We start from the raw sequence: 26383 nt of genomic DNA on the forward strand, positions 1-26383 counted from the left end.
ATTAGCTTCACATAAACGACGAAGACATTACTGTCAAAGACGTTAGAGTTTGAAGAGATGTCGTGTACAGTGAGTGTGTGGGCCCCAAGATGCATGTTAGTATGAAAGGTGGATTAGTGAAGACAATGAATGTAATTTTGAAATAAGGCGTCGTAGTATGTGTTAGTACAGAGTAAATGGTGCCGTAATGTATGGAGACGCAGTGACGTGACATGCCCTATGCTGTGCTTGAGTCGTAATAGGAGGTCGTGCAAACAACTTACGAGATCAAATTTTTGTCAACTAAAGACACGTAGTTAATAGTTCTCGTATTTAATCTTCTGTGTTAGGAAAGTGCGTTGTCTCGATTACAAGCGTTTTAAAGATCTCTCAGAAACGCTTCGGTTTTGGTAAGATTTGTGGCACGAATTGCCGGACTACGTGGCAGCTAAGACCGTTACCGAAATTCAAGTAAATCTATAGTAGCACAGATAATTAAGCATTATTAGTGACCGCCGAAATAGGGTGATATCGGAAAACTAACAATTTGCTCACCTGTAGTCACAACTGATTTGATTAGCGAAACAAATGAACTACCGGACCTCCCAATATCCGAGCACCTGAAATTTTCAGGCTTTAATAGCTGGGTGCCATTACTAATCAACATTTTTGGAAGTAAAACAATCAGCAACAACCCGGAAGTTAGAAAACTTAGGGAGAGATTCTAAGTGCTGTTAGTGGCTAGCTGTTACCTTCCGGCATTTGCTGCTATACGTGCTGAAGTGGCGATTACTCTGAACACTCCAGAGTCGATAACGTACACTAGAAATACAAATAATTTAATACATCGGGTATGCTTAGATTTCTTGGCAAGTTCAGAACTGGCCGAGGTGCTAATCACGCTATCAACCGCTATATTTTGGATATTTTCCTTTGCTGGTCGGAATTTACTGCGCATATTGGATTTGTTGCCACCTGCTGGTGCTCTTTTTTTACTGTCTTCACTTTTGCGTCAAAGCACAGGAATGTCGTGCGCCATTTGACAACAGCCGAGCGCAATCGAACGAAGTGCTCGTGTATTCCAGAATGCTCCGTTGAGAGTACCTCTGAAACTGTCACACAAAACGTACTCCCGAGTCACAGAGAACCAGAATTACGTTGGAATTGACTGCCAAACGTCAACCCACGACTAGATCACGTTCAATTTTTTTTTAATAATGTGCTCTGGGCCTAATATACTGTTCACGCAAATTAAGTTGACTCTCGACGCTGTGACTGATGGAAGCGACCATGTTTAGTGATTGCACGTTAATAAATTTTCAGTGTAATAAACGGGAAAACATCCTGAAAATTAAATGTTTTCACAAACTTTTAACGTGGAAATGCGAGGCAGTAACAGTGAATTTTGTTGTTATGTCATGCAAACCAAGTTGTCGACGAAACATTAGCATTTCTAAATTTCAGAACAATTTTCAGTAATGTATAAGAGAATGAGTGTTGCTTTATTCCTTTAGAATATCTGTCGCGAAATAATTTCATTACATGAGAAGTGCAGTAAAAAGCATTTAGTCTATGGGATCCTTCTACTCTGTTTCTTAATCTCCGTCATGTATTTTGCAGTTTCAGGAATAGCCAGGGAAATGGTTGTCGGGCACGGGTTAGACGTTAGTAACTCAACTTGGATTTAAATAGTCCGTTTTCCAATCGCAAAGCTAGCCTCTGTTGGATCGTGTTTTGTCCAAGAGATACGTAATGTCGGTTTTCCAAATAGAATACCATTGTCCAACATGGCATTTTATTGTGGGGCACCGAGGCCACGGTTCTAGGCGCTTCAGCTCGGAACCGCGCTTCTGTTACGGCCGCAGGTTCGAATCCTGCCTCGGGCATGGATGTGTGTGATGTCCTTAGGTTAGTCAGGTTTAAGTAGTTCTAAGTCTTGGAAACTGTTGACCTCAGATGTTAAGTCCCATAGTGCTTAGAGCCATTTGAACCATTTTTGAACTGAGGCCACGTGTGGACGCTACGACCCATACGATTTAATTGCAAGCATTCAGCCAGTCTACATTTGCACCTATGCTCTACACGCACTTCCCCATTTTTCGATTACATTCGCGAATTGTGCGTATAGAAAACAACTGCGGGTGTGCACAAATATCCGATTTGCCCTTCACGGTGGAGGGGGGTGGGGTGGGGCGGAGGGGGGGAGGGGGAATTATATTAGTCGCAGCAACAGAAGGCAGCGAAAAAGAGAAATGGGTCCGAGATCGGTTGTGAAATAGTCACCGGCCACGTATTAATTTACTGACTGAAATCTCTATCACTGACTCGGAAGATTATTTTCCGATGATTTCTGCATCGTACGACACGTTATGAGTGTGGATACGAAATAAGATAGAGAAGTAAAATACGTTAAAGAGAGAAGAAATCGCATTCAGCGAGAGATTAGGAGTAACTTAGAGATTTCTGGCGACAGACAGATCATTCTAATGCTCGAAGTTCAGTTCTGTAATATCAACAAGCACAATTAGTAACATTGTATGGAAACCTATGAAGCAATTATATCTGCCTGGCAAGGACCTGTTTAGGAAATGAACGTGAAACTTTTTTTGCGCTTTGTGATAATTTTGTGAAACTGACACGTGTTTCCCAGACCTCTTACTAATGACAGCAGATATACGTCGTAGTTTTCGAAATGGGAGCGTTTTTCAAACCTGCTATGTAACACAAAACACTGTATTTTATTCTTAAATTAATGAAGTAAGCAATGTCATAGTGAATCCCCCGTTAACCATCCTAAAGTGTCATGTACAATGATTATCCTTGCATAGGCTATTAAAATTCTTGTGTGTTAAAGGGCTCCTTAAAAAGTGAATCTAGGGTATGATATACAGAATGGCAAATTGAAAAAAATGAATTAAATAAATAAACAGTGCACACTAACGCCGCGTGGCTGGTTCCTGTAGCTCTGTCAACATCTGCTTTTTACGATTTACATAAACGATCTGGTTGATGGTATTGACAGCGGCCTTAGACTGTTTGCCGATGGTGCTGTAGTCTTCAGGAAAGTAGTATCACACGAAAGTTGTGAACAAATCAATGAGGATTTGCAGAAAATAAATGCATGGTGTAATGACTGGCAGTTATCTCTCAATATTAGTAAGTGTAACCTACTGCGTATAACAAGGCGAAAATCTCCATTAATGTATGAGTACAAAATAAGTGACCAGTCTTTGGAAGCGGTAACATCAGTCAAGTATCTGGGTGTGACTATTCGAAATGATCTCAAATGGAATGATCAGATTACACAAGTAAAGGGTAAGGCGAACTCTAGATTGCGGTTTATTGGTAGAATCCTGAAGCGATGCAGTCCTTCAACAAAGGAAATAGCTTACAATACGTTAGTTCGTCCAGTCTTAGAGTATTGTTCGTCTGTATGGGACCGTTACCAGTTGGGTCTGATTCAAGAAATTGAGAAGGTCCAAAGAAGAGCGGCAAGATTCGTGACTGGTACATTTAGCCATCGCGAGAGCGTTACAAATCTCATAGAAAGTTTGAAGTGGGACACACTTGCAGATAGACGAAGCGCTAAACAGAAAGGGGCTGGTCACTAAATTCCGAAATCTAATCTTCACCGAGGATGTAGAGCATATATTATTACCACCAACTTTCAAACCGCGTAATGATTATCATTCAAAGATAAGGGAAATAAGAGCTCGTACTGAGGCGTTCAGACAGTCGTTTTTCCCTCGTGCGATCCGCGAGTGGAACAGAGGGGGGGGGGGGGGGGGAATATGACTTTGGCGCGAATTGTGCCCTCCGCCACACACCGCTTGGTGGCAAGCGGAGTATATATGTAGATGTAGATGAATGGAGAATATTGTCAACAGTCAAAATTTGCCCTCACACGTTTGGTATGTATTGACAATATTGAGAATATTTCGAGGTCCATCAATACTGCTCATCAATATTTCTGGAACGACAGTACCCCAGTACGCGCCCTCAGACAGTCACTACATTGACAGTTCGGCAGTATTATTGAACGTTTGAGGGCCTCTCGAGTTTTGCGGAGCGCTGGTGTGCCGGCTTCATCGGCCAGGTGACGCGGACGGTCCGAGTCTGCGCTTCGCGGTTCCGTGGGTTTGTTGTGCTCCGCGACGGCCCACATGTGTCGAAGCTGTAAAAAGGCGAACGAATGTAGCAGCGCGGATCCTGTTCCTTCATCGGCGCCGTGTTTTACGGGGGAGGAAGCCCGCCGACGGAGTGCGTGACGTGCGTAAACTTCCCGGGCCAGAATACCGCGGGCAGACGGATGGACGCCTGTACAAAGTGCACTGACCCCAGGGTCTACCCCGCTCTCGAGGAACACTCCCTCGTTTCGGCTCTCCCGCCTCCACACGCAGGAGGAAGAGGAGGAATTACGTTTTAGCAACCCGTCGATGTCGTCACAGCACCTCGGAGACCAGTTCTAGAAATTGCTAGTCGAGATTGGATGAAGAAGGGGAAACCACTCCAGCTTTTGCAAGAGATGCCGTAGGGAAACAATACGCAACATTGCAGGCCACTGGCATTCGGAAACGTTTGCGGAAACACGTTTCCGGACCAGAAGTGATTACATGCGTCACGATGTGACCGCGAAGTGGACGAAATCGAGTAGATGGAAGTGAACTGGGCTCTCACGCATTCGCATTCCACTAAGAAAACAATTAGGAAGAAAAACAGAAAAAGAGCTTCGAGCGTGCATCCTCTTTTAAATTAGCGAACTGTTTCCGAAACTTTAACTCGTGAATGACGCTGGATACATACATTTTCAAGAGTGTTCAAGCACGATATTGAAGAGATCCTTTAAAAGCAATTTGTCCGAAAATTGGTAAGACTAATGCAGATATACCATTTACATCCGGATAGGCGATTACCTTTTAGTTTTTGGCTGCTGGTGTGATTCATACAGAAGTCTGACGTACCTCTGTAAAGTACACTTCTCATTGATGTTCCTGCTTGTACCAGAAGTTTGCAACACATTCGTGGAAGAGTTTAAGGAATGCATGAAAGTAGTTTGAAATATCAATCAATATTAATATTCTGTTGTGCTTCACCAGTACAGTGATAGAACTGCAAAGTCCAGGAATGTGATAGGACTAACTTTACACTCAGAATTATGGGACCTGAAAAGCAATTTATGTGAAGATTGTAATAAAAAACACATTTGGAAATTTGCCATTAATACAGAAACACAAGTGATGAATGCACAAAGTATTGTGGACATAAGCAGAATGCATTGGTGACATAAATTGGTGATTTGTCTTCATTGAGCTTTCCAAGTTTTACATACCGTATTACAGAACTATTACCTTTCATATTAAGATTCTTCTGTCAGTTTTTGGTAGAACAACATTAAAATAAATGAAAAGCACTACATTGCTTATGTTCTACCTTTACCATGGCCCATACTCAAACACTAACAGTCTCTACTTTGGTTGCACAATTGGCAATAAAAGCATCAAACTGTAATTGTAGTTGCACAGGAGTGTTTAGTGCCCTCAGTCTTGCAGACGTGTATATACCAGTACATTTGGCTGATTGTCTCGCAATTGTTGTGTGTTACAGGCAGTGGCCGGATGGCTGACATGGAGGATATTGTGATTATATCCAGCAAGCAGAGCCACGCTGCCGAGCTGTGGGTGCGCTATCTCAAGTACTGCTTTGAGGAAGTGGGCAAGATACACAAGAAGCCACCCTACAAGTAAGGCAGCACTTCTGTTAATCTTTTGCTTAATATGTCAAAAAGACCACATCCTTGCAGCCCATTTTCTAACCATTTCATCTGCCTTTGAGCTGTGATTACGTGATCTTGATTTTCTCACAATTTTTTCTCTTACATTTGTTTTATTCCAGTCTCTGGCTACCTTTAAAAACTATTTGTTCTTGTAATAGTTTATATGCAGGCAGGAGGTTCTCTTGTACTAATTTGATTTCGAAGATCATCTCTGTTACCTGTAGGGAAAACCTATCGTTAAGCTTTTAGTGACATTGATATTATTGTTTTGTTTTATTTCTGCTTCAATGAACTTCATTGTTAACATACATGATTTACTTCCTTTAGTTGGGACAATGGTAAAGGCAAAAAGTGTCAGCTGCATTCAAGCCACATGAAGACATATCTGTAGTGGTCTTGTACATTTGTATCTAGATAAGTTCCACAACTCTCTGACAATGTTTAGTCATTATTTTGAAGAGAAACGCTATCCATTAAAGATGTTCCTTGCTTTGGATGTCTGATGACAGCAGGGATGCAAGATAATATCGCAACAGAAACAATTGTGTGTACAAAATAACTTTAGTGTGTCACATTCACTGATAGAGCCGCAACAGAAAGTGAGGTGGGTGGACTGCTATTGCTTCTGGCTTTAAAAAGTGATAGAAGATTGCTAAGCAAACAAGAGTTAGTGGCTATTAGTGAGATGTGATTTACTATTATGAAACCATTGTGCCTTAAGCAAAATGGTCAACTGTATCTAAGAGCAATGAGTACATCTGGAGAGCATTATGCTTGCTCTTTTGTGTTGTTGATGATATTTTCAAAAATCTGACAACTCGGATAATTCAATCAGAAACTAATTATCACATTGATCCTATACAGTGATGCTCATTCCTTCAAATGACAAGCCATGTGATATTTTTCCCACATATTCACAGATGTGTATGACTGAGGAAGATGAGATGTGCTGTAAATAGTGTTGTAAGCATACGAAACTACAATCGTCCGGCTACAACTATGGTTTTTATTATTTTTTTTTATTACTCAGTGAGGTGGTCCATTAAACTACAACACACAAAATATTAGTTTACTTTATTGCATAAACGAATAAAAGATTTGATTGACTTTGCCACAGGAGTGCTTGATAAGCTACATATGTTATTGACTGTTAACATGTGCATTAATAAACTGTCGTACAGTAAAATGTTCCACATTTAAATGAACAAGTCCATCAGAAGCTAACTATTGTATTGATCCAGTACTATGATGTTGACTCCTTTAGATGAGGCCATGGACTGGGGCAGAAATCTTACTAGCTTGACACTATATTGACTTCAATATGAGGGCACTGACGAGCTGACAGGAGAGGCATGGTTCTCAGGAGAACCTCCTATATTTCGCTGCAGACTGCAGCGAGCCCTCGTTGGTGTCTGTGGTATTGATTCATTTTGCCAAGTTTGATGTGGCAACACAATACCACAGATAGAACTATTCTGAATCTCAAAAACCTATGCAGAAAAGGACATATGAGGAGTTCTCCAGTAGTGAGATATACTAGTTATCCAGTCATCCCTTATATCATTTGTTTTGGGTAAAATCCTTACTGAACTCAAGATCAGAGTATGTAGTATATACTATTATTTTTGATGGCTTTATAAGGAAATCAGACTCAGAGACAACGGACAAAGTGAAATTTAGGTTTTCCCATGTGGAATGTTTCTTTCTATTATATTCATATCATTAGGTTTTAATGATTCAGAATGACCTACTTATCCTCTAAAGACTTGAGCCAAATTTAGAAAACACTAAAGTTCCCCCGTATTATTCCAGAGTCCTATGTGTGGGGATTGAAGAGATAGCTGGTGCTTCCCGGCCTCCTCCAGCACTTGAGGAGAAGATGGTGCGAGTGAAACTGCAGGTGGTGGTGATGTGCTCAAAGCTGCTTGACCATGTGTACAACCATCCAGGCCCAAGCACAGCACTTGGCCGCCTGCTGCAGCCAGAGCGGGTTGTCGCACTGTTGCTAGGTGTGGAGGAGTCGTCCGTTACTGAGCAGCATCGTGCAGGTAAGCTGGAGCATTCTGCCGGAATCAGTATATGGGAAGTTCTTAGCCATAATTTCCAGCTAGCTATTCACTTTGACGATAGTATATAAGACAGGTTAATATGTATGCATCAAACTTTGAAGTCAGAGCAGCCACATCCTGGGTATGTCATTTTGAGAAGATAAGAGCACTTCAGCTTTAAGTCCTTTGTTTATAGGTACAGCAAGTTTTGCACCATTTTAGCTGTAATAAATAAAGTTATATTCAGATCGAAAAAAGAGGAAGATGTCAGAATTAAAATCACACAGAACGCTCCCATGATATCATGAGTAACAGTACCTGGTGAGGTGTTACTCATGGTATGACAGAAGGAGTGAATATGATTTTAATTTTGACATCTGCTACTTAGTGAAAATTTGCTGCATATGAATACTGGGTTATATCCGACTCTCTTTTTTCGATCTGAACATGACCTGATTTTATTGCACCAGATGATTCAGCTAAAATGCTGAGAAACTGGTCATGCCTATAAATAAAGGGAAACGGTTGATCTTTTCAGAAAAGTTAATATGTGTTTGTTCATAGTGCTTCATCAGTCATGTCGATAGTACAAATGAGTATTACTGTCACTTGGGAAATTAGAATTTAAAATTAAATGCAGTTGCTCTAATGAGCTTACCTAGTAATATCATCATTGTCAAAATGGATGTTATTACATATTTAAAAACAAAGATGATGTGACTTACCATACGAAAGCGCTGGCAGGTCGATAGAAACACGAACAGACACATACATACACACAAAATTCAAGCTTTCGCAACGAACTGTTGCCTCATCAGGAAAGAGGGAAGGAGAGGGAAAGACGAAAGGAAGTGGGTTTTAAGGGAGAGGGTAAGGAGTCATTCCAATCCCAGGAGCGGAAAGACTTACCTTAGGGGGAAAGAAGGACGGGTATGCACTCGCACACACACACATATCCATCCACACATATACAGACACAAGCAGACATATTTAAAGACTTTAAAGTCTTTAAAGTCTTTAAAGTCTTTTCGCTCCTGGGATTGGAATGACTCCTTACCCTCTCCCTTAAAACCCATTTCCTTTCGTCTTTCCCTCTCCTTCCCTCTTTCCTGATGAGGCAACAGTTCATTGCGAAAGCTTGAATTTTGTGTGTATGTATGTGTCTGTTCGTGTTTCTATCGACCTGCCAGCGCTTTCGTATGGTAAGTCACATCATCTTTGTTTTTAAATATATTTTTCCCGTGTGGAATGTTTCCCTCTATTATATTGGATGTTATTACACAATTATATGATTTAGGTGGCAAGTTAACAATTATTATTTAATAATTTGCTTTAAATTTTTTTAGAAAAATTGATCAGTACCAGTACAACCTTCAGTTAATGTCACTGAAATTGTCCCCATTGCATTTACACATCTTAAAACCCTGATGCTTAGTAAAGAGTTCAGAAACTTGAATTTTGTTTCTTCTATATGTTTCTTAGCGTTTATTGACTGTCATGTGAGAATTAGGCCCAATGTCTGTTCAGAATTGTTTTTTTCTTTGGTGTTTGCTTATCCATGGAAAGGTGTCAACTGACAGGCGATTATACTGATTTTTCCGCTTTAGCACTAATTTCATACCTGCAGTGGAGGAAAATGACAGTGAAGGACCAGGATGAAGTATTTGTCAGAAATTTGCTGGATACAGCGATGGGAATTCTGTCCAGAGCGTCACGACAGCAACGAAAACATGGTGAAAAAGCGCAGTTTTCTTTGCATCCAAAGAAAGTAAAAGAGGTACATATCCTTATTAGAGTAATTGTTAAAATATCTTAGAAAAAGCTATTAGTAAGATGGCATAGTTATTTTAAACCAGTTCTCCAGTCAAATGGTGAAATTAGTATAGAAATAGACTGTTGTGGTATTAACATATAGTTGTATGTATGATATAGAAAGAAGAAATTGTCACTCCTGAAAGCGTGCAATTGTTTAAGATGCCCTGTGTTTAAATTCTAAATCCACATTGTTCTTTATTAGCGGCAGAGTAAGGTCCTTGTGCTTCTCAATGAACCACTGGGGGAAGATGATAAAGTGAATGTCAGTGTTGACAAGAATGGTGAACGATTACAAATTGCCACTGTGTCTAGGAAAAATCCATATGCAGTCTACTTCCAGCTACCAGGTATTTGCCTCTTTATTATTCACTGTGGCATTTTCCTCTAACTACACAATTAAAGAAAAGTAATAACTCGTAAAACTCTGTTTACAGAAAGCTGCCTTGAGGTATCCATGTTGGTAACCATATATGTTGAAAAGAATGGCCAGTCCTTGGGTGGGCACTTGCTGAAATGTGAAAGTAAGATGAGGCAACTTGATCAGATTCTGCGATCTTCTGATAATCCTTTGGAGTTCATGTGCCAGGTAAGTATTAGATTGAATTCAGATTAATAATCTGAGGAATAGTGTAAGTGATTGAATTTCAGTGTTCTGTATTGTATATTGTCACTGCAGAGGGTCAGTGTCTAGACATCTCTTTAATACATATGTGTATTCAGAGGGGCAGGGGCTCAAAAAGTCACACTGGACTTTAAGAACAACCAAGTAAGACAACCAGCTAATGTTGACATGTTAAGAGATCCAGTAATTGGGGAACGTTATGAAGAGTGAATGATGATAACTGCGAGCTGTGACCTCACCCTGATGAAAATACCAGTTTCTCACATTCCTCAGATTTTGATGTCAGGAAATTCTACAGGCTGTAACTCTGTCAATAATTATTTGGTTAACATTATTTATAACAAGACACTCCATTGCCTCGGTGCAAAATTTTTTTTCTTACATTTCGATTGGAAGTATGAATGTACTCCAACACTGATTTTTTCTTGGAGGATGCTTGGGAGTTGGCTCATAACATTTTCAGAGGTTCTAACAGTTAGAAATCATTCAGCTGGTTGTAATTTTGTTTATCTAGTTACCCTTTAGTTTAAAATTAGCAGCATGTAATTGTTTGGCCAAGAGTGAGAGCATGTGAAGTACCTGCAAAACATGTTTCTTGTTAAAAAAAAGTCATGGAGTTCATGTTTCTGGAAAATGTTAGGTTAGTGAAACTTTGGTGATTGCCTGACCAAATTATCACAGAACAGTGAGTGCTGCAGACATCCAACAAGACATGTGCAACCTTAGCAGTTTATGCAGGGATATTTCTTAACACAACATTGTTACCAACATAAGGTTTGCTTGGGAACTTATGTTTTATCATGACAACATTACTGAATAATTTTCTTACCATATTAGATATAATTGATATACCTACATCATAACAATTTCCTGTTTCACCATTGTGAGGAACTAACAGTCAAAACTAATACTGTATTGTTATTTTATATGTAAAATTCAGCTGCATTATGTAATAATGACGCCCAAGGAATAAACTTACACCACAATATTTATGTATTCTATGATGGAAGAATGCTAGTAGAGCCACTGATACCATTGGAAAGTAAACAACCTGGTCTATTGCTCCATAGTATCTTAACTTGAGTCCCCATCTCTGCCGGCCGCTGTGGCCGAGCGGTTCTAGGCCCTTCAGTCTGGAACCGCGCTGCTGCTGTGGTCGCAGGTTCAAATCCTGCCTCGGGCATTGATGTGTGTGATGTCCTTAGGTTAGTTAGGTTTAAGTTGTTCTAAGTCTAGGGAACTGATGACCTCACATTTAAGCCCCATAGTGCTTAGAGCCATTTGAACCATTTGTACCCATCTTCCTGCACCTCTCTTAGTGGGGCATAGTGTTGGGCTAGTGTTGAGAGACTACAAAGAAATATGTTGAGTTACATATTGTCCTTCTTAACCAAGTGTAGTGTCACAGAGGTTAAGGCAGGAGGATGGCAGTCGAAATTTCAATCTGACCACCTCGCTTTAAGTTTTCCACATTCTCCCTAAATTGCTTAAGCTGAGGGCTGGGGTAGTTCCTTTGAAAATGCGTGGCAGATTTCCTCCCTCTATCCGAGCTTGTTTACCTTCTCTAATGACTTCATCACCAAGGAAAATAAGTAGATATACATGCATATTAAGCTATTATTTGTTGAAAAGAAAATCAGAACTCTATAGACAGTGTTAACTGCAAGTATTTTTCTTTTAATCATGTACAAAGTTGAGGGAACTCTTATGTTTCTGGTTCCAATTGCCTCATAAATAACCCGAAGAAAATGAAACTACACAGCTTATTTCAACAGTATTTGTTACTGTAATCTAATTTGTTTTTACAGACACTGGGCTTCAGTCCTGGTGACCGTGAACATCTGGACAACTTTTTGGTAGCAGCATTTCAGCGCAATGTACCTGCCCATTTTAATCTACTGCATGGGGCAAATGTCTACCTCAGATCACATTCTAGTAAGTTTAAAGAAATCACACATTCTTTTTCTTGTTCGAAATTGAAATAAAATTAGAATTAGTGGTGCATCATCCCCTGAATAGGCCTTCTGTTATATTACATTTTGTTTTCTCTCTTTAGAATCATAAGCGAATTGTGCAGCATGTATCGTTTATCTGTTACCCCCATCCTCTCCACCCTTGTTGGATCCCATGTACCAGTATCAAAGTGGATGGAAAGTTGTAAAACTGGCATACATCCTCCTAATGTGTGTTATTTCTTCTTTCACTCCTCTGTCTACTTGCAACCTGTCTTCATCTTTTCTCTTCTAGTTTCTAATATATGCTTGTTGATGGCATACCTTAAGTTTTCGTGATCTTTTATGTCCTTTGTTGTCATGCCTAGCTGTCTGTGGTCATTTTCAACTTCCTTTACCCTTTTCTTCCCCCAGTGTTGATGGATGAAATGTTAGAAAAGTCTTTTTGCAATCCTGTTCTCATTATAGCAGCAATAATTAAAATTATGGCCTGAAATCATTTTGTGTAGGCACTACGTGGTGGTTGTTCTTGTGAGAGGCTTTATTTCGCTAGTATGCAAAAATAACTGTATTTGATATGGTTAAAGTGGGATTGGCACTTTATACATCCGTAGACCTGTATATTGCTGTGACATTTGAACATGTAGCTTTATGTAATATTTACATTCTGTTATTGAGGCGATACTCTTCAGGGTTTGATGAACTCACATAAGAGGAAACACATCCTTTCATACAAATAAAAATTGTGAGGAATTTTATATACATTTCTTGGAGGTACTCAAATAGTGTCTCTTTTTGTTTGATAAATGGTACGTTGCTGTAGTTAGTTTACAAGGTAATTTCTCCATGCACTCAGTTTTTCTCATGTCTGGAGACTCCCCATCATTCAATTACCTTGCCTTCTATTTCTAATAGGTGGCTATGATCACATCTCTTGTTGATTGACCAACAACACAATGCACCAGTGAAGGAAGACCATATTTTTTAAGCTGTAAAAATATTCTGTTTCTGATTGTTTTGCTTTGAAACAATGTTAGATATTTTAAGTTTTCTTAATTGAGTAGCAGAAACTGAACACTCTCTGTGCTGATACAATAGTCTATAAGAACAAGAGTAAAATGACAATAGTAAATACAATTTGCATGTTTCCCCTTAGGTCCTGAAGAATATCCAACACTCCTACATTTTGCTGCAAGATATGGTTTGGAGAAATTAGCATGCCAACTGCTCGACTGCCCAGGTGGTGAGCAGGCATGTATAATTCGCAATGTGTGTGATCTTACCCCTGCGGAGATGGCAGACAGAGGTGGCCACTCCAAGTTGGCCCAGACTCTGAGAGGATACATGGTAGCATCTGCAACATAATCTTAAATGCATGGTATTTTTAATTCTTCTATTCCACCTCTACATCTGTTTTCAGTTGTCTGGAATGTGTTGAAAATGATGAATCTAGTTATAGAATAATTCTTAGCCCTTTGTTTACATTTGGCAATAATGTGAATTTTTGTTTCTTTTCCACAACTGGAAAGCAAATGACAGAATTCACCAGCATGTACAGCTACCTCAAGATCATGAGTGAAGAGAAGGCAAAATCAGGAGGTAAGCTACTATAATATATTGGTTCTTGTTAACATTATGTAATTATTTGTGTCAATAGGAGAATTCAATTGAGAAAACTGCAAAATTAGTAGGAGACAGAATTTCCTGCCAGTACTTACATTCGGGAGGTGCAGTTTCAAACGCTGTCACTAGAACCACTTTTGCTCTTTCTGGCATCCTCTTATTTTATGGTTCCTCTCAACTTAGGGTCTGAGTGAACTGATTTCCCTTTTCTAACTTTTTCACCAATGTATCCCACCTTTCTCCGTAAGTAAGAGCATATAAGTTTTGAAAGCTAGGATTGTCATTTTCTAATAAACTATGAGACAGAGTTGCTGACCATCATTTACCCCTAGGAGGTGATGTAGTACTGCAGATAGACTAATACAAAAGTAAGAGTGTTGACACTGTCTTACCTTTGGAAACTAGTAACAACCTGATTAGTAGAGATGGACTGATGAGCTCTTTTTTTTTTTTTTTTTTTTTTTTTTTGGATGGTGTTCATGTCTGGTTTGTTAATTTGAAGTCATGTTAGCTCACAAATTCTGCTGCATTATGTGAAATAATTGAGTTGCTAAATCAGATCTTGAAGAATCTTTACATTGATAAATATGGGAAGCTGCGCATGATCTTCATTTATATTTTGTGGTGTATCATTATTAAGCCATCAAAATGATCCAGGCCTTGGGAGATGGAACTTTGATGGGAAAGACAGACTGACATCTGCCATTGCCATTTACAGATTCTTCTGTTATTCATTAGTTAGACAAAATACCAACCCTAACTCCTTGCTTCAGAACTTAGCAGGTGGGAAATTCATTTTCTAGCTACTTTTCATTTATTTATTTTTTCATCTCTGAATTGGTTGCCCTTATGTTGCATTTTTCTCTCCCTTACACTTCTTAGAGCCTGTTGTACTTTGTTGTCAAGACCTCGGATTAGTGTATGATACTAAAGTTACTGTGCAGCTTGCCCATTTCTGTTCATGTAGATGCAGCTGAAGTTCTGGTTTCTTTCTTTGTTTCATAAAGTGATTGTGCCAGTCAAAATTTCATATGTAGCAGACACATGAATAGAAGTTGACAGAAATACTACCTTTTATAATCAAAGGGCCTTTCATCTGGTAAAGGAGAGATGGCAGAATATCTAATTACAAAATTGAATGTTTCCATTAGGGTTTGACCACATGTGTACTTGCTTTTGCTTGGAAGGCATATTTTAAAAAAAATCTTTACTTTCGGGAAGCCAATTGCCTTTGGTTGATTAATTATGATGATTTACTTTCAGAAAAGGAGGAAACAGACTATCTGCGACCAAGACCCCTCAGTGAAACATACCAGGTACCTCCATCAGCGCGCACTCTCATGGAGCAAAATTACCAAATTCCACCAACTGCACGGCCCTACAACCAACAAAATGACAGCAAAAATTCCCACTCACCTGCCAGTAAAAGTGAAGAGCCTGAATATGAAATAGCAGGATACATGGAAATGCATCCTTCAGGTAATATAGGTTTGTTTTCTTCTAAAACTAACACTTCTTGTAAGAAAAAGAGAAGCGTGTCCAAACATCACAATATTAATATTTGCAGTCATTCTTCTGTAGTTTCTAGTGGTATGGATTAATATGTTTTAATGTACAAACACAATTTCTGAAGTAACACCAAATTTTATTCTGCTTCTACATGAAGAGATTCACAATAACACTGAATGGGGTATAGAATAGTAGAGTCTCATAACTCTAGTACACATCAATATACAGTCTCTTAGGTGATTACACACTTAAGTAAGTAAACATAAGTGAGGCTGAGGGCCAAGTGCACGGGCTTATATTTAGCTTTGTACGCACAGCACAACACTCCCTATGCCCTCTGTATAGATTGTGAGGCGACCTCTCCGGGCTGGCCATGGAAGCACTTGCACCATGCACGGTTTGATTACATGTGCTCATATTGTAGAGTTACGCCGGCCAAAGTGGCCGTGCGGTTAAAGGCGCTGCAGTCTGGAACCGCAAGACCGCTACGGTCGCAGGTTCGAATCCTGCCTCGGGCATGGATGTTTGTGATGTCCTTAGGTTAGTTAGGTTTAACTAGTTCTAAGTTCTAGGGGACTAATGACCTCAGCAGTTGAGTCCCATAGTGCTCAGAGCCATTTTTTTTGTAGAGTTACAATAATATATGTAGTGCTTTCGTGAAACACAAAATATCTGCACCTAGGTGTCATGCCTCAAATCAAAATATTAATCACTAGCAAGTAATAATGATTTGCTTTGTAGGTCACTGAAGATGCCTGAAACAATTAGGTAAAACAAGTTTGGTTACAAACAAAAATAAAAGTTATTACAAACAATGAGTGATTATTTATCATACCTGCAATACAAAGAACATAAAATGTTAGTGTCTTTGGAGGAAGAAGCAAGCAACATTATCATAGAAAAAAATATTGTTTTTTAGTGTGTGGCATTTGCATTGGGTACGACATAACCAATTACTTTATTTATTATTTGGGGAGACCCATATTGAACCCAATACATCACATAAATTTGTTTAATCACATAAAAATCCAGATATTTTATGTTCCTAAAACTCAAGCTGCCATCAGTGACAGTCAAAGGAAAGAAATTAAATATTTGAAGCAAAGGACAAAGTAGTTTATAAAAAGGAATTGGTGGTTTGGAAATTATGGATAAGGAATTGTGAACTATACTGGCAGGGACTCAAGTGGCTTTTACAATTTGCCTTGAAAGTTATTGTAAAAAAAACAGAAGATATACCGTACTTTCAGTGTTAATCACTATAAGATAATGATGCCTGGTGACAGAAGGTCATTGTGTGATAACTATAATGGAATTCCATAATAGTGTCTTAAACACCCTTAAAACATTTCTGTTTTTTAATTGTAGTTGGCAGTAACACAAATATAGCATGCAATGCAGTTTGTTCACAACATTGGTTTTGAAATGCTGAATAACAGCAAAGTGAAACTCAAGATATTTTACCATGTTTTCATTTGTGCTTCTCACTCAAGGTTGAAAATAGGAATTGGTACAAATGTACTGTACTAGTAGTATACAAAGATATACAAAAGAATTCTGATGTTAAACAATGTTTACAATTTTGTTAAAATCACTGTAGTGTTTACTGTTAAATATGCAATTTGATTAAAATCATAGCCATTGTGATTATTAACGATTCTGTGAATATTTCATCTTGAGAAACTGAATGACAGGACACTACTCTTCATTTATAGAAACTGAAAATTACTGCAACATACAGCACATTCATTCATTCATTAATCTGTACAGCCATCCATTCATTTATTGTTTCCCTCAATCCTATCACAAAGTGAGGTACGTAGAACAAATCAGGTTAAACGTTAATAAAAGAAACAGCTGTTAGAAGCTAAATCTGTACACTATATTAGCAACAAGCTATTACTACTGCTCTTCAGGGGTACCAAACAAAGTTAGTGGATTGGTTAACGAGTTATTGGATGGGAAGTCGTTGACAAAAGTGGAAGGAAGTTAAGGCATGACCCAGGGATGTGTGCTGGGGCCCTAGTTATTGATGGTTTGTATTATGACGTGGTAGGCAGTAGTAATAATGACCCCGTTATCTTCACTGAAGTACTGCTACTCTCTGAAAAAAGCTGCAAAAATATTCAGTGAGAGCTTGATAAAATTTCAAAGTGGAGCAGAGATTGGCACTTTGCTTTAAATGCACAGAAATGTGAAACTGTGCACTTACCAAAACAAAAAATATTGGTATCCTATGACTACACTATAAGTGCGTCATACTTAAAATCAGTCAACTTATACAGACACATGGGTGTAATGATTTGTTGGGATTTGAAGTGGAATAATCACAGGGCCATGGTTAAGGCAGGTGTCAGACTTGGGTCATCTGCAGGGTGCTTGGAAAATGCAGTTAGTGTACAAAGGAGACTGCTTAAAAATCACTTGTATGTCCCATTTTAGAATATTGTCCATGTGTGGGACCCATATCCGATAGCAATAACAAGAGATATTGAACACATACGAAGAAGGGCAGCACACATTGGTCACAGGTTCTTTTTACCAATGTGTGAGTCACAGAAATGTTGATGGATCTGAATCTGCAGATTCTTGAACATAAATGCAGATTATCCGGAGAAAGCCGACTTAAATGAAGAATCTAGAGATATTATTCAGCCCCCTGCATGTTGCTGCTATATGGGATGTGAATACTAAATTAGACCAATTGCATCACACACCGAGGCACATAACTTGTCATTCTTCCCACACTCCACATGTGATTGGAATGGGAAGAAACCCTAATATGTGCTAAGTACTCTGCCATGCTTTACACAGTGGTTTGCTATGTATGTATGTATGTATGTAGTTGTAGGTATAAGTTTACTTTAGCACAATAAAATTAGCTTGAAAGCCACTACTTTTTAAAAACCTGCTGCTTCATCAGTTACATCAACAATTATGTAGTCTACACCAAACTTCATGTTTTGATCATCACATTCCTGTTCATCAAAGAAAGGTGACATAAATTTGCAGGAGTAAAGGCCTGTTAACAATCAACAGTGCTACTTGCCTTACACCTAACATGAGTTTTCAATCACTGAATCTAGACAATGAGATAATTTACAGGAGTGGCTATTAAGACATGCTTTAAATTTTCTTTTGAGTTTTTATTATGTCAGTTTCTTAGTTTATGTACGATGGAAACTTATTAAAGTCTTTGCAACAAAATACGGAAATTGTTGAGAGTTCTAGACCAGGAGGCAAATTATTCAGGAAAAGTATTCTTGTGTCTTGTACTGTGGATGTGTGAATCACATTTATAAGGAAAGTTGCATTTATTATTAGCAGAAAACACCATTCAGGAGTAAAATCACGAGGAAATGACTGTAAGAATGCTTAGATCATTGGAGAAGTCACTACAAAACTAATGTTCACAATATTCTTTTTGCTTGTTTTTCCTCAATGGATACTTTATTTACATTGGCAATATTACCAGAAGATAATTCTGTAAGAGAGAAAAAAATAATTACATGAGAAATATAAATTCCTTGCTTAATTCTGCAGCATATACTGAAGACCAGAATTGACTTTTTCCCATCTACTAGAGTAGATTTTAAAGGCATGTATATTTGAAATAACACATTGAAAACAACGGATCAGAGTCATTAGATATACTGATGTTTTACATCACAGTATGTTATCCTAAATAGAGATTCTATTGGGTGAACACTGATACTTGTTGTGCCCAGAATAGCCAGATAATATCAAACATCTGTGTTAGGTATCAGTGCTTTAACTTTCACCTTTACATATAAAAAAGTCTGCAGATTATGATAGGAAAACTAGGTTCTGTAAACAGTGTCAGTAAAATTATTAGAAAGATGCACCACAACTTTCATGTAAGTGAAAGAGGAAATGAAATAAAGTGTAAGATATTGATAAACTATTGTGAGTGAAGGAGAATTCTTAAAAAACAGCTTTGAAATTACAGACCAGGAGGCATGTAATAAATGAAAGCATGAGAGTGATTTATTTGGAAAAGATGCTAAAAATAGGAATTTGCATAAAATTCTTTACAAAATTTCATAAACCAGATTCCATGAAGTAATAAAAACATCATTAGATGGTGCTTATCAAATTATGTAGTTAATCTTCTGAGAGGCTCTGTGTGGAAGTCCTTTATACTTCACATGGTATGATACAGCATATCTCTTTTTACCATGAGCTTCTTGTTTGACCTTAAATGTGCCATTGATGTTTTGAGTTGAAGCCTTCTCACATGTACTTGTGTGCAATAATGTAGTATTGCATGACCTACTTTACTGTTTACAGGTTCACCAAACAGTATTCATCTAAAAAATAGTCAAGAACTTACTGTTTCACCCACTAGGACTCACAACCAATCTCCTTCACCTATGAGTAGTGAAAATACAAGTGTGCATCATTTGGATCAGATGAATGGTTCAGAGGATAAGTCAAGGACAGGTAATACAAACAAATATATGCTCTGTGTTAGATGTTGGAACGCAAATTGTTATATACTCTTGGAGTTGCTCATGAAATCAAAGAATATATATAAATGTTAATTGACTGGGAGATACATTCTGAATTGTGTATGATCTTTGGAGTTACAGTTTTTATGTTGTTGAGCTTAAAGTTGAAGAAGGCTTTTGCTGTATTGCAAATAACAACACAAAATTTCCTTCGTGGTAGCAGAGGGTGGTTGCTTGTGTTCTGGAGTTACTGATGCAATAAGTGATTAAAAGATCAGTGAAAAGTCTTTTGAATTAGTGCAAACAACATAACTTCATTTATTGTATATATTGACTGTTACTCTTTATTTTTCCCTGTATTTAAAACAAAGAGATGTAAAGTTCCAGTCAAAACCAATTCCATGTTGAGGAACTCACCAGACATGATAGTTATGCAAGTTGAAAGTTCTCAGTACAAGTTAACTTAGAACATGACAAACTTTGAGACTGTGTGTGTGGTATCAACGCTAATCCAAAGAAAGAAGTTATGGCAACTTTGAGGTTGATTTTGTTACAGGATATAATCAGTTACATGCACATATGACATGCACCTACTGTTAAGCAGATCTGGAAGAAATTGGAACAAGCTTTTGATGACAATGGTTTAAACAGATGACAGGCATTACTGAAGGGCCTCATTACCACTGGTTTCAAATAATGCAAAAGTGTTGAAGAGTACATGAACAAAATTGTGTCATCTGCTCATAACTTAAGAAATATTAAATTTGATGCCAGTGATAGGTGGCAACAGTCACATTGGCCAGTAATCCTGAAACATACAATCTAATTATGATGGGATTAATATCTCAGGAATATGGTTCCATGTAGAATGTACAAAAAAAAAAAAAAAATGCTTTTATAATAAGTAAAAGACATGGAGAGACCTGCTCTTTTCATGGGAAAATGGCCTGTTCTAGGAAAACAGGTGCACAAGCAAAACACATGAAAAGGTAATAAGGAGTCATGGTGCTTCAGTTGTAACAAATACAGCCACATTTCCAGACAATCAAACAGAAGTAAAAGACAAATAAATCTCCAGAAGATAAAATATTTATCAAAGGCTTTATGGCTTGTTCAAATTCAATGAATTCAGACATGTGATATGAGTCTCAAATGTCTCTAGCACATGGCAAAGCAATGCAACTGGATATATGATGTATGTAAACCCATCAGTACCTGTGATACTGTTGCCAGCAAGACATTGCTTCCTGTAGAAAGTCTAGGAAATGTCAATCTGATATCGAATGGTGATGGAAACAGAATAATTCAATTAAGAGATGTGTTGTATGCACACTATAAAAAGGCTGTTAAAAAATTAAGGATCATCCACGTAATGTCAGAAATTAGTAATTTGGAGAACAAACTTGGATATCTTTATTGAATTGAATGGAAGGTCTATGAATGGTGAATCACAGGTAGCAAATATATTTAACAATCATGGCTAAACATGCCTTGGTGCACAGCCAGCACATCTTGGCACAGTGTTACACCGTCCGGGTTATCTGGATACTTCCCACCAACACCAACCTATCCGAACTCCGGAGATGGGAACTTGCCCTTCAGTATATCCTCTCTTCTCGTCATCCGCCAGGCCTCAATCTCCGCTAATTTCAAGTTGCCGCCACTCATACCTCACCTGTCTTTCAACAACTTCTTTGCCTCTACACTTCTGCCTCGACTGACATCTCTGCCCAAACTCTTTGTCTTTAAATATGTCTGCTTGTGTCTGTATGTGTGGATGGATATGTGCGTGTGTGCGAGTGTATACCTGTCCTTCTTTCCCCTAAGGTAAGTCTTTCCGCTCCCGGGATTGGAATGACTCCTTACCCTCTCCCTTAAAACCCACTTCCTTTCGTCTTCCCCTCTCCTTCCCTCTTTCCTGATGAGGCAACAGTTTGTTGCGAAAGCTTGAATTTTGTGTGTATGTTTGTGTTTGTTTGTGTGTCTATCGACCTGCCAGCGCTTTCGTTCGGTAAGTCACCTCATCTTTGATTTTATATATAACAATCATTTCTGAATTATAGTAGAAATTGTAGGGACAAACAGTTCAACAGAAAAATCAGAGCAGTATTTTAAAAAATCTTATGAATATATCACCAACTTCTCCTTTTGAAACTAAGAAAATCATTTATACTCTCAAGAATAAAATTCTTCTGGTTTTGATGGTATTTCCAATAGAGGACTAAAGTTTTATTCCCATACAATAAGCTTAGTCTTACCTGAAGTATGTAATGCATAGTACCACTTGGTATTTTCTGCAACCCATCTAAGGCAATATTCCCCTAGATAAACTGAACTTTTATGGGAATGATGCTGAAGCCACCCAATGGATGTCATATTTAACCAAAAAAGGCAAAAATATACAAAAGGGACATTATTCCGACTGGGGAGAAATCATGTATAAGGTTCCCCAGGCTCAGTCTCAGGTCCGCTATCTTCTTAACATGTGTAAACAGTCTCCTGTCTAATACAAAACAAGCAGAATTAGTTCTTTTTGGAGATGACACTAGTATTGCAACCAATCCAAGCATATGAACAGAAACAGGAGAAATGGTAAACAAGGTTCTTAAAAGTGTCGGTGACTGGTTTCCTGCAAATGGTCTGACTCTCAATTTTAAAAAGAGATAACATATTCAGTTCTGCACATCTTGGGGAAGGGGGAGGGATACTACACCAATGATAGGTATAACACATAGTGAGGAAATAAAAAATAGGGTGGAAACATCAAAAATGTTGTGTGCCCATATTGATGAGAATTTATACTGTAAAAATTACATTTTGAAATTCTAAAAAAAACTTAGTTCAGCCACAGTTGTACTTAGAATCATATCAAATTTTGGGGGAAGACAAATAAGGAAGTTGACATATTTCGGTTATTTTCATTCAGTTATGTTATTTGGAATAACGTTGTGGGGTAACTGATCTTTAAGAAAGAAAATCTTTGTTGTTAAAAAATGTTCTGTAAGAATAATATGTGATGCTTACTGGTAGGCATCTGTTTAAGGAGCTGGCCATTCTGACTACTGTTCCACAGTATATTTATTCCCACACGAAGTTCGGTGTAAATAATCAAATACAGTTCAAAAAGAACAGTGATGTACATAACTGCAGTACCAGAAGATAAACTGACATTCACTATGCCACATTACAGTTGTCTTTAGCACAAAAAGGGGTGCACAATGCTGGTCTGTTACCTGGGGATATAAAATATTACAGGCATCAAAGTAAAATCTAAAAACAAACTGAAAAAGTTTCCTCTTGACAACTCCTTTTGTAATGAGTAAAAAGCCATGGGTAGGATTACTAACTCACATCAGGGAGGGGCAGGGGGAGGGGAATTGGGACACCGCTTACAAGTTTTCAACATGTACCCATGTTCACAAATTAATTTTGGATCTGATTGTAAAATGACTCATTCCACAACATTGTGATTTATCATGCGAATTGATCTATGGAACATGAAACTAACTAACTAATCAAAACTTGATGCTTGTCTTCTGTAGTTACTGTGATGGTTAAAAATAGACACCAACTAAATTTTAGGCATAATGGTTGTGACATACACAAGAGGGAGGGTATGTTTGTGTTCAGCAGCATTTATAAGTAACCTGTATTGATTAAATACACACACAGAAATGACTTTAATATAACATCTCCTCATAATTTAAGTGGCATTATACTGTTTCATTGCACATGATGTATATGAATTCTAAAGGTGTAAATAACCTATCAGAGTGTACTAAGGCTGTAAGCTTGTCTTCTGCAAGTAGCAAAGAACCTAGCCCGTTCATCACATGTCTCCAAGTGAAGCAAACCAGACTGCCACTCAATCGTATTGGTTCAAGAGCTTTACAACCAATGCAGTTGATTCACATTGACAGATGTGGTCACATGGAGTCTTCATCACAGGGAGAATGAAATATTTCTTTGTTTCCATAGATTATTATTGTAGAATCAGAATTTTATTGTCCCATTACATACAAGTTAAATAATTGATTGTATGTACAGGAGACTCGTCAGCTTATAACTATGGTAAATTATACATGAAATACAATATTTTTCTATAATCACAATAAAATCTGAATATTATTTATTATTATTGTTTTTATCCAGCTCAGATGGTCAGATCATTAAAAAATTCATCAACAGAGTAATAACATTTCTGCACCAGGGTGCTATACAATTCTCATTTTACTGCCTCAGTTTGGACCTTTCTAAAATTTGTGTCTTTCAGTTTATTGTATACTTTCATTCCCATATATTGTGGAGTCTGTGCAAAAAGATTAAGCCTTTCTGTAGGCAGCATGAAGCTTTCTTTGTTTTTAGTTTCAGAACTATGCTGGAAATTATTTGACAAAAAGAGTTTAGGGTTATTATTTGCGAAAAGAATTGTTTCATACAGATACAATGAGGGAACGCTTATTATCTTAAGATATCTTAATAATGGCTGACAAGATTCTCTTGGCTTTGCACTGCATATGTTTCTGATAATTTTTTTCTGCAAAGTTAATATTTTTGTCATGTTGCTAGCATTCCCCCAGAAGACAATACCGTGTCTCACTACTGACTCAAAGTAACCACGGTATACTACTTATTTGTGTCTATACTAGTGACATTGGCTAAGATGGACACCAACGCAAATGCCAGGCTGTTTAGTTTATTTTTTAGATATTCTATGTGTGAGGACCATGATTAGTTTCTGTCCAATTGCATTCCTATGAATGTAACATGCTCTGCTTCATTTAGCTCCTGGCTTCTGTGCATAATGTGAATATCATTTATTCGAGACTGTTTTGTCTTAAATTGCATCGGTTGTGTTTTTGAAATATTTAGCTTTAGGCCATTTAGATGGTACCAAACATCTAGGTTCTCCAGCGTTTCTATGGCATTTTCAGGAATTTTTTCTGTGTTTTTATTTTGTACCAGTACTGATGTGTCATCAGAAAATAAAACTGAATGATAATTTGTATTTATGGGTATGTCATTTACATAAAAAAGAAAGAGAATTGGGCCCAGAATTGAGCCTTGTGATACTCACTGTGAGATGGTTCTCCATTTCAAGTAGTATTTCCCTTTGCTTCATGTTATGACAACCATTTGCTTTCTCTCCATTAGATACGACTTACACCACTGTAAGGAACTACCCATAATTCCATATTTTTTCATTTTATATAATAGTAAGGAGCGATTCACGCAGTCAAATGCTTTGGATAAGTCACAGAAGATTCCCGCAGCTTTTTGTGACTTGTCCAAAGTGGAACTACTTAGTCACAAATTCATTGATTGCATGAATTGTACTTTTGCCTTTACAGAATACAAATTGATTTTTTGAGATTACATTGTATTTGTGGGAGAAATTTTGAATTTGAATTGCAACAATCATTTCAAATATCTTAGAAAACACAGGAAGAAGGGAAACTGGATGGTAATTTACCAAATCATCCTTGGAGCCTTTCTTAAATACTGGTTTGACTTCTGCATATTTTAGAAATTCTGGAAAGTACCCTTCAAGTGATTGATTAATTATTTTATGTAGCTGCTGTAATGACTTTGGCAGGTATTTCATCAGATCCCACAGAATTTTTATTTTTTAGGTGTAGTATAGTTTTTTCTACATCTTTTATTGTTACTTTGTAAAATTTAATTAGGCCCTCTTTCTTGCTCTGACTTGAGCCAAATAAATGTACCTTATCTTCATAAGAGTCTACATCGACATCATATTTTGCTACATTTATGAAGACTTTATTAAAATTTTCTGATACCTGAGCAGGATGTACAATTATTTTATCTTGTACCTTTATTTTAGAGATTTCCTGGTTGCTAGGTTTGATTCCAAGTTCAGATTTGACTACTGTCCATACTGCCTTGGATTTATTTGTGTGTTTTTTAATGAATTTAGTATTTGCCATTTCCTTTGCTGATTTTGCAACCTTCTTAAATAGTTTTTTTATATGCTTTGACATAGTTTAACTTATTTAAAACTGTGATTGAATCTTTCGTGAGCCAGTGTTTGTTTAGGCAAATGACTCTGATATTTCTTCCTTGTGAAAGAATGATTTGCAGCTCGTCAATTTTTGTGGTTTTATCATGAGGATTGTTGCATTTAGGCCGTTTATGTTCCAATGCATTAGGAATGAAGACTTACGTTTATGTATAGTTTCCAACTCATCTTCCCTTGAACAGCCCCCTTCACTTTTACTATTGAAGTTTTCTTTCTAGAACGATGTTTTACATAATTGATGTAACATTTTTCTGGAGCCACTTACCATAAAAAAGTTGTGGTTCTTTCCTATTACAAGTGGTGTGGGTTGATGCGTAGTGAGTTGGCGTTTCACATGTGATTTTCTATGTGTATGTAAACTTTCTCAAAGATAAGTTCAGTTTATTTTGAGCTTTCAAGGCTTACAAAGCCTAGTGTAAAATAAATGAAGAGCGGGAAAAAATATTTGCTCGAATAATTACAAGGAGCACCGCAACAACGAATTCAAAAACTTCATGAACAAAACTTGCATTAAGGATCAGACACCTGCTCTGTACCAAGTGTATGTTAG

General features: G+C 37.7%; 1 protein-coding gene across 5 annotated transcripts in view; it reads left to right on the forward strand.

The window, feature by feature from the left end:
* Positions 1–26383, forward strand: part of LOC124594733 (phosphoinositide 3-kinase adapter protein 1) — a 477024-nt gene that overhangs the window by 424023 nt on the left and 26618 nt on the right. For all 5 annotated transcript variants that reach the window (XM_047133105.1, XM_047133106.1, XM_047133104.1 and 2 more), the window contains exons 2-11: positions 5584–5719; positions 7565–7800; positions 9408–9577; positions 9818–9962; positions 10050–10201; positions 12046–12172; positions 13346–13536; positions 13719–13788; positions 15076–15291; positions 19633–19785. In XM_047133105.1, the coding sequence (XP_046989061.1) occupies positions 5595–5719; positions 7565–7800; positions 9408–9577; positions 9818–9962; positions 10050–10201; positions 12046–12172; positions 13346–13536; positions 13719–13788; positions 15076–15291; positions 19633–19785 (1585 nt within the window). In that variant the 5' untranslated portion in view covers positions 5584–5594. The remainder of the gene's footprint in view (positions 1–5583; positions 5720–7564; positions 7801–9407; positions 9578–9817; positions 9963–10049; positions 10202–12045; positions 12173–13345; positions 13537–13718; positions 13789–15075; positions 15292–19632; positions 19786–26383) is intronic.

Source organism: Schistocerca americana, chromosome 2 (genome assembly GCF_021461395.2).
Source record: "Schistocerca americana isolate TAMUIC-IGC-003095 chromosome 2, iqSchAmer2.1, whole genome shotgun sequence".
Lineage (NCBI taxonomy): Eukaryota > Metazoa > Arthropoda > Insecta > Orthoptera > Acrididae > Schistocerca > Schistocerca americana.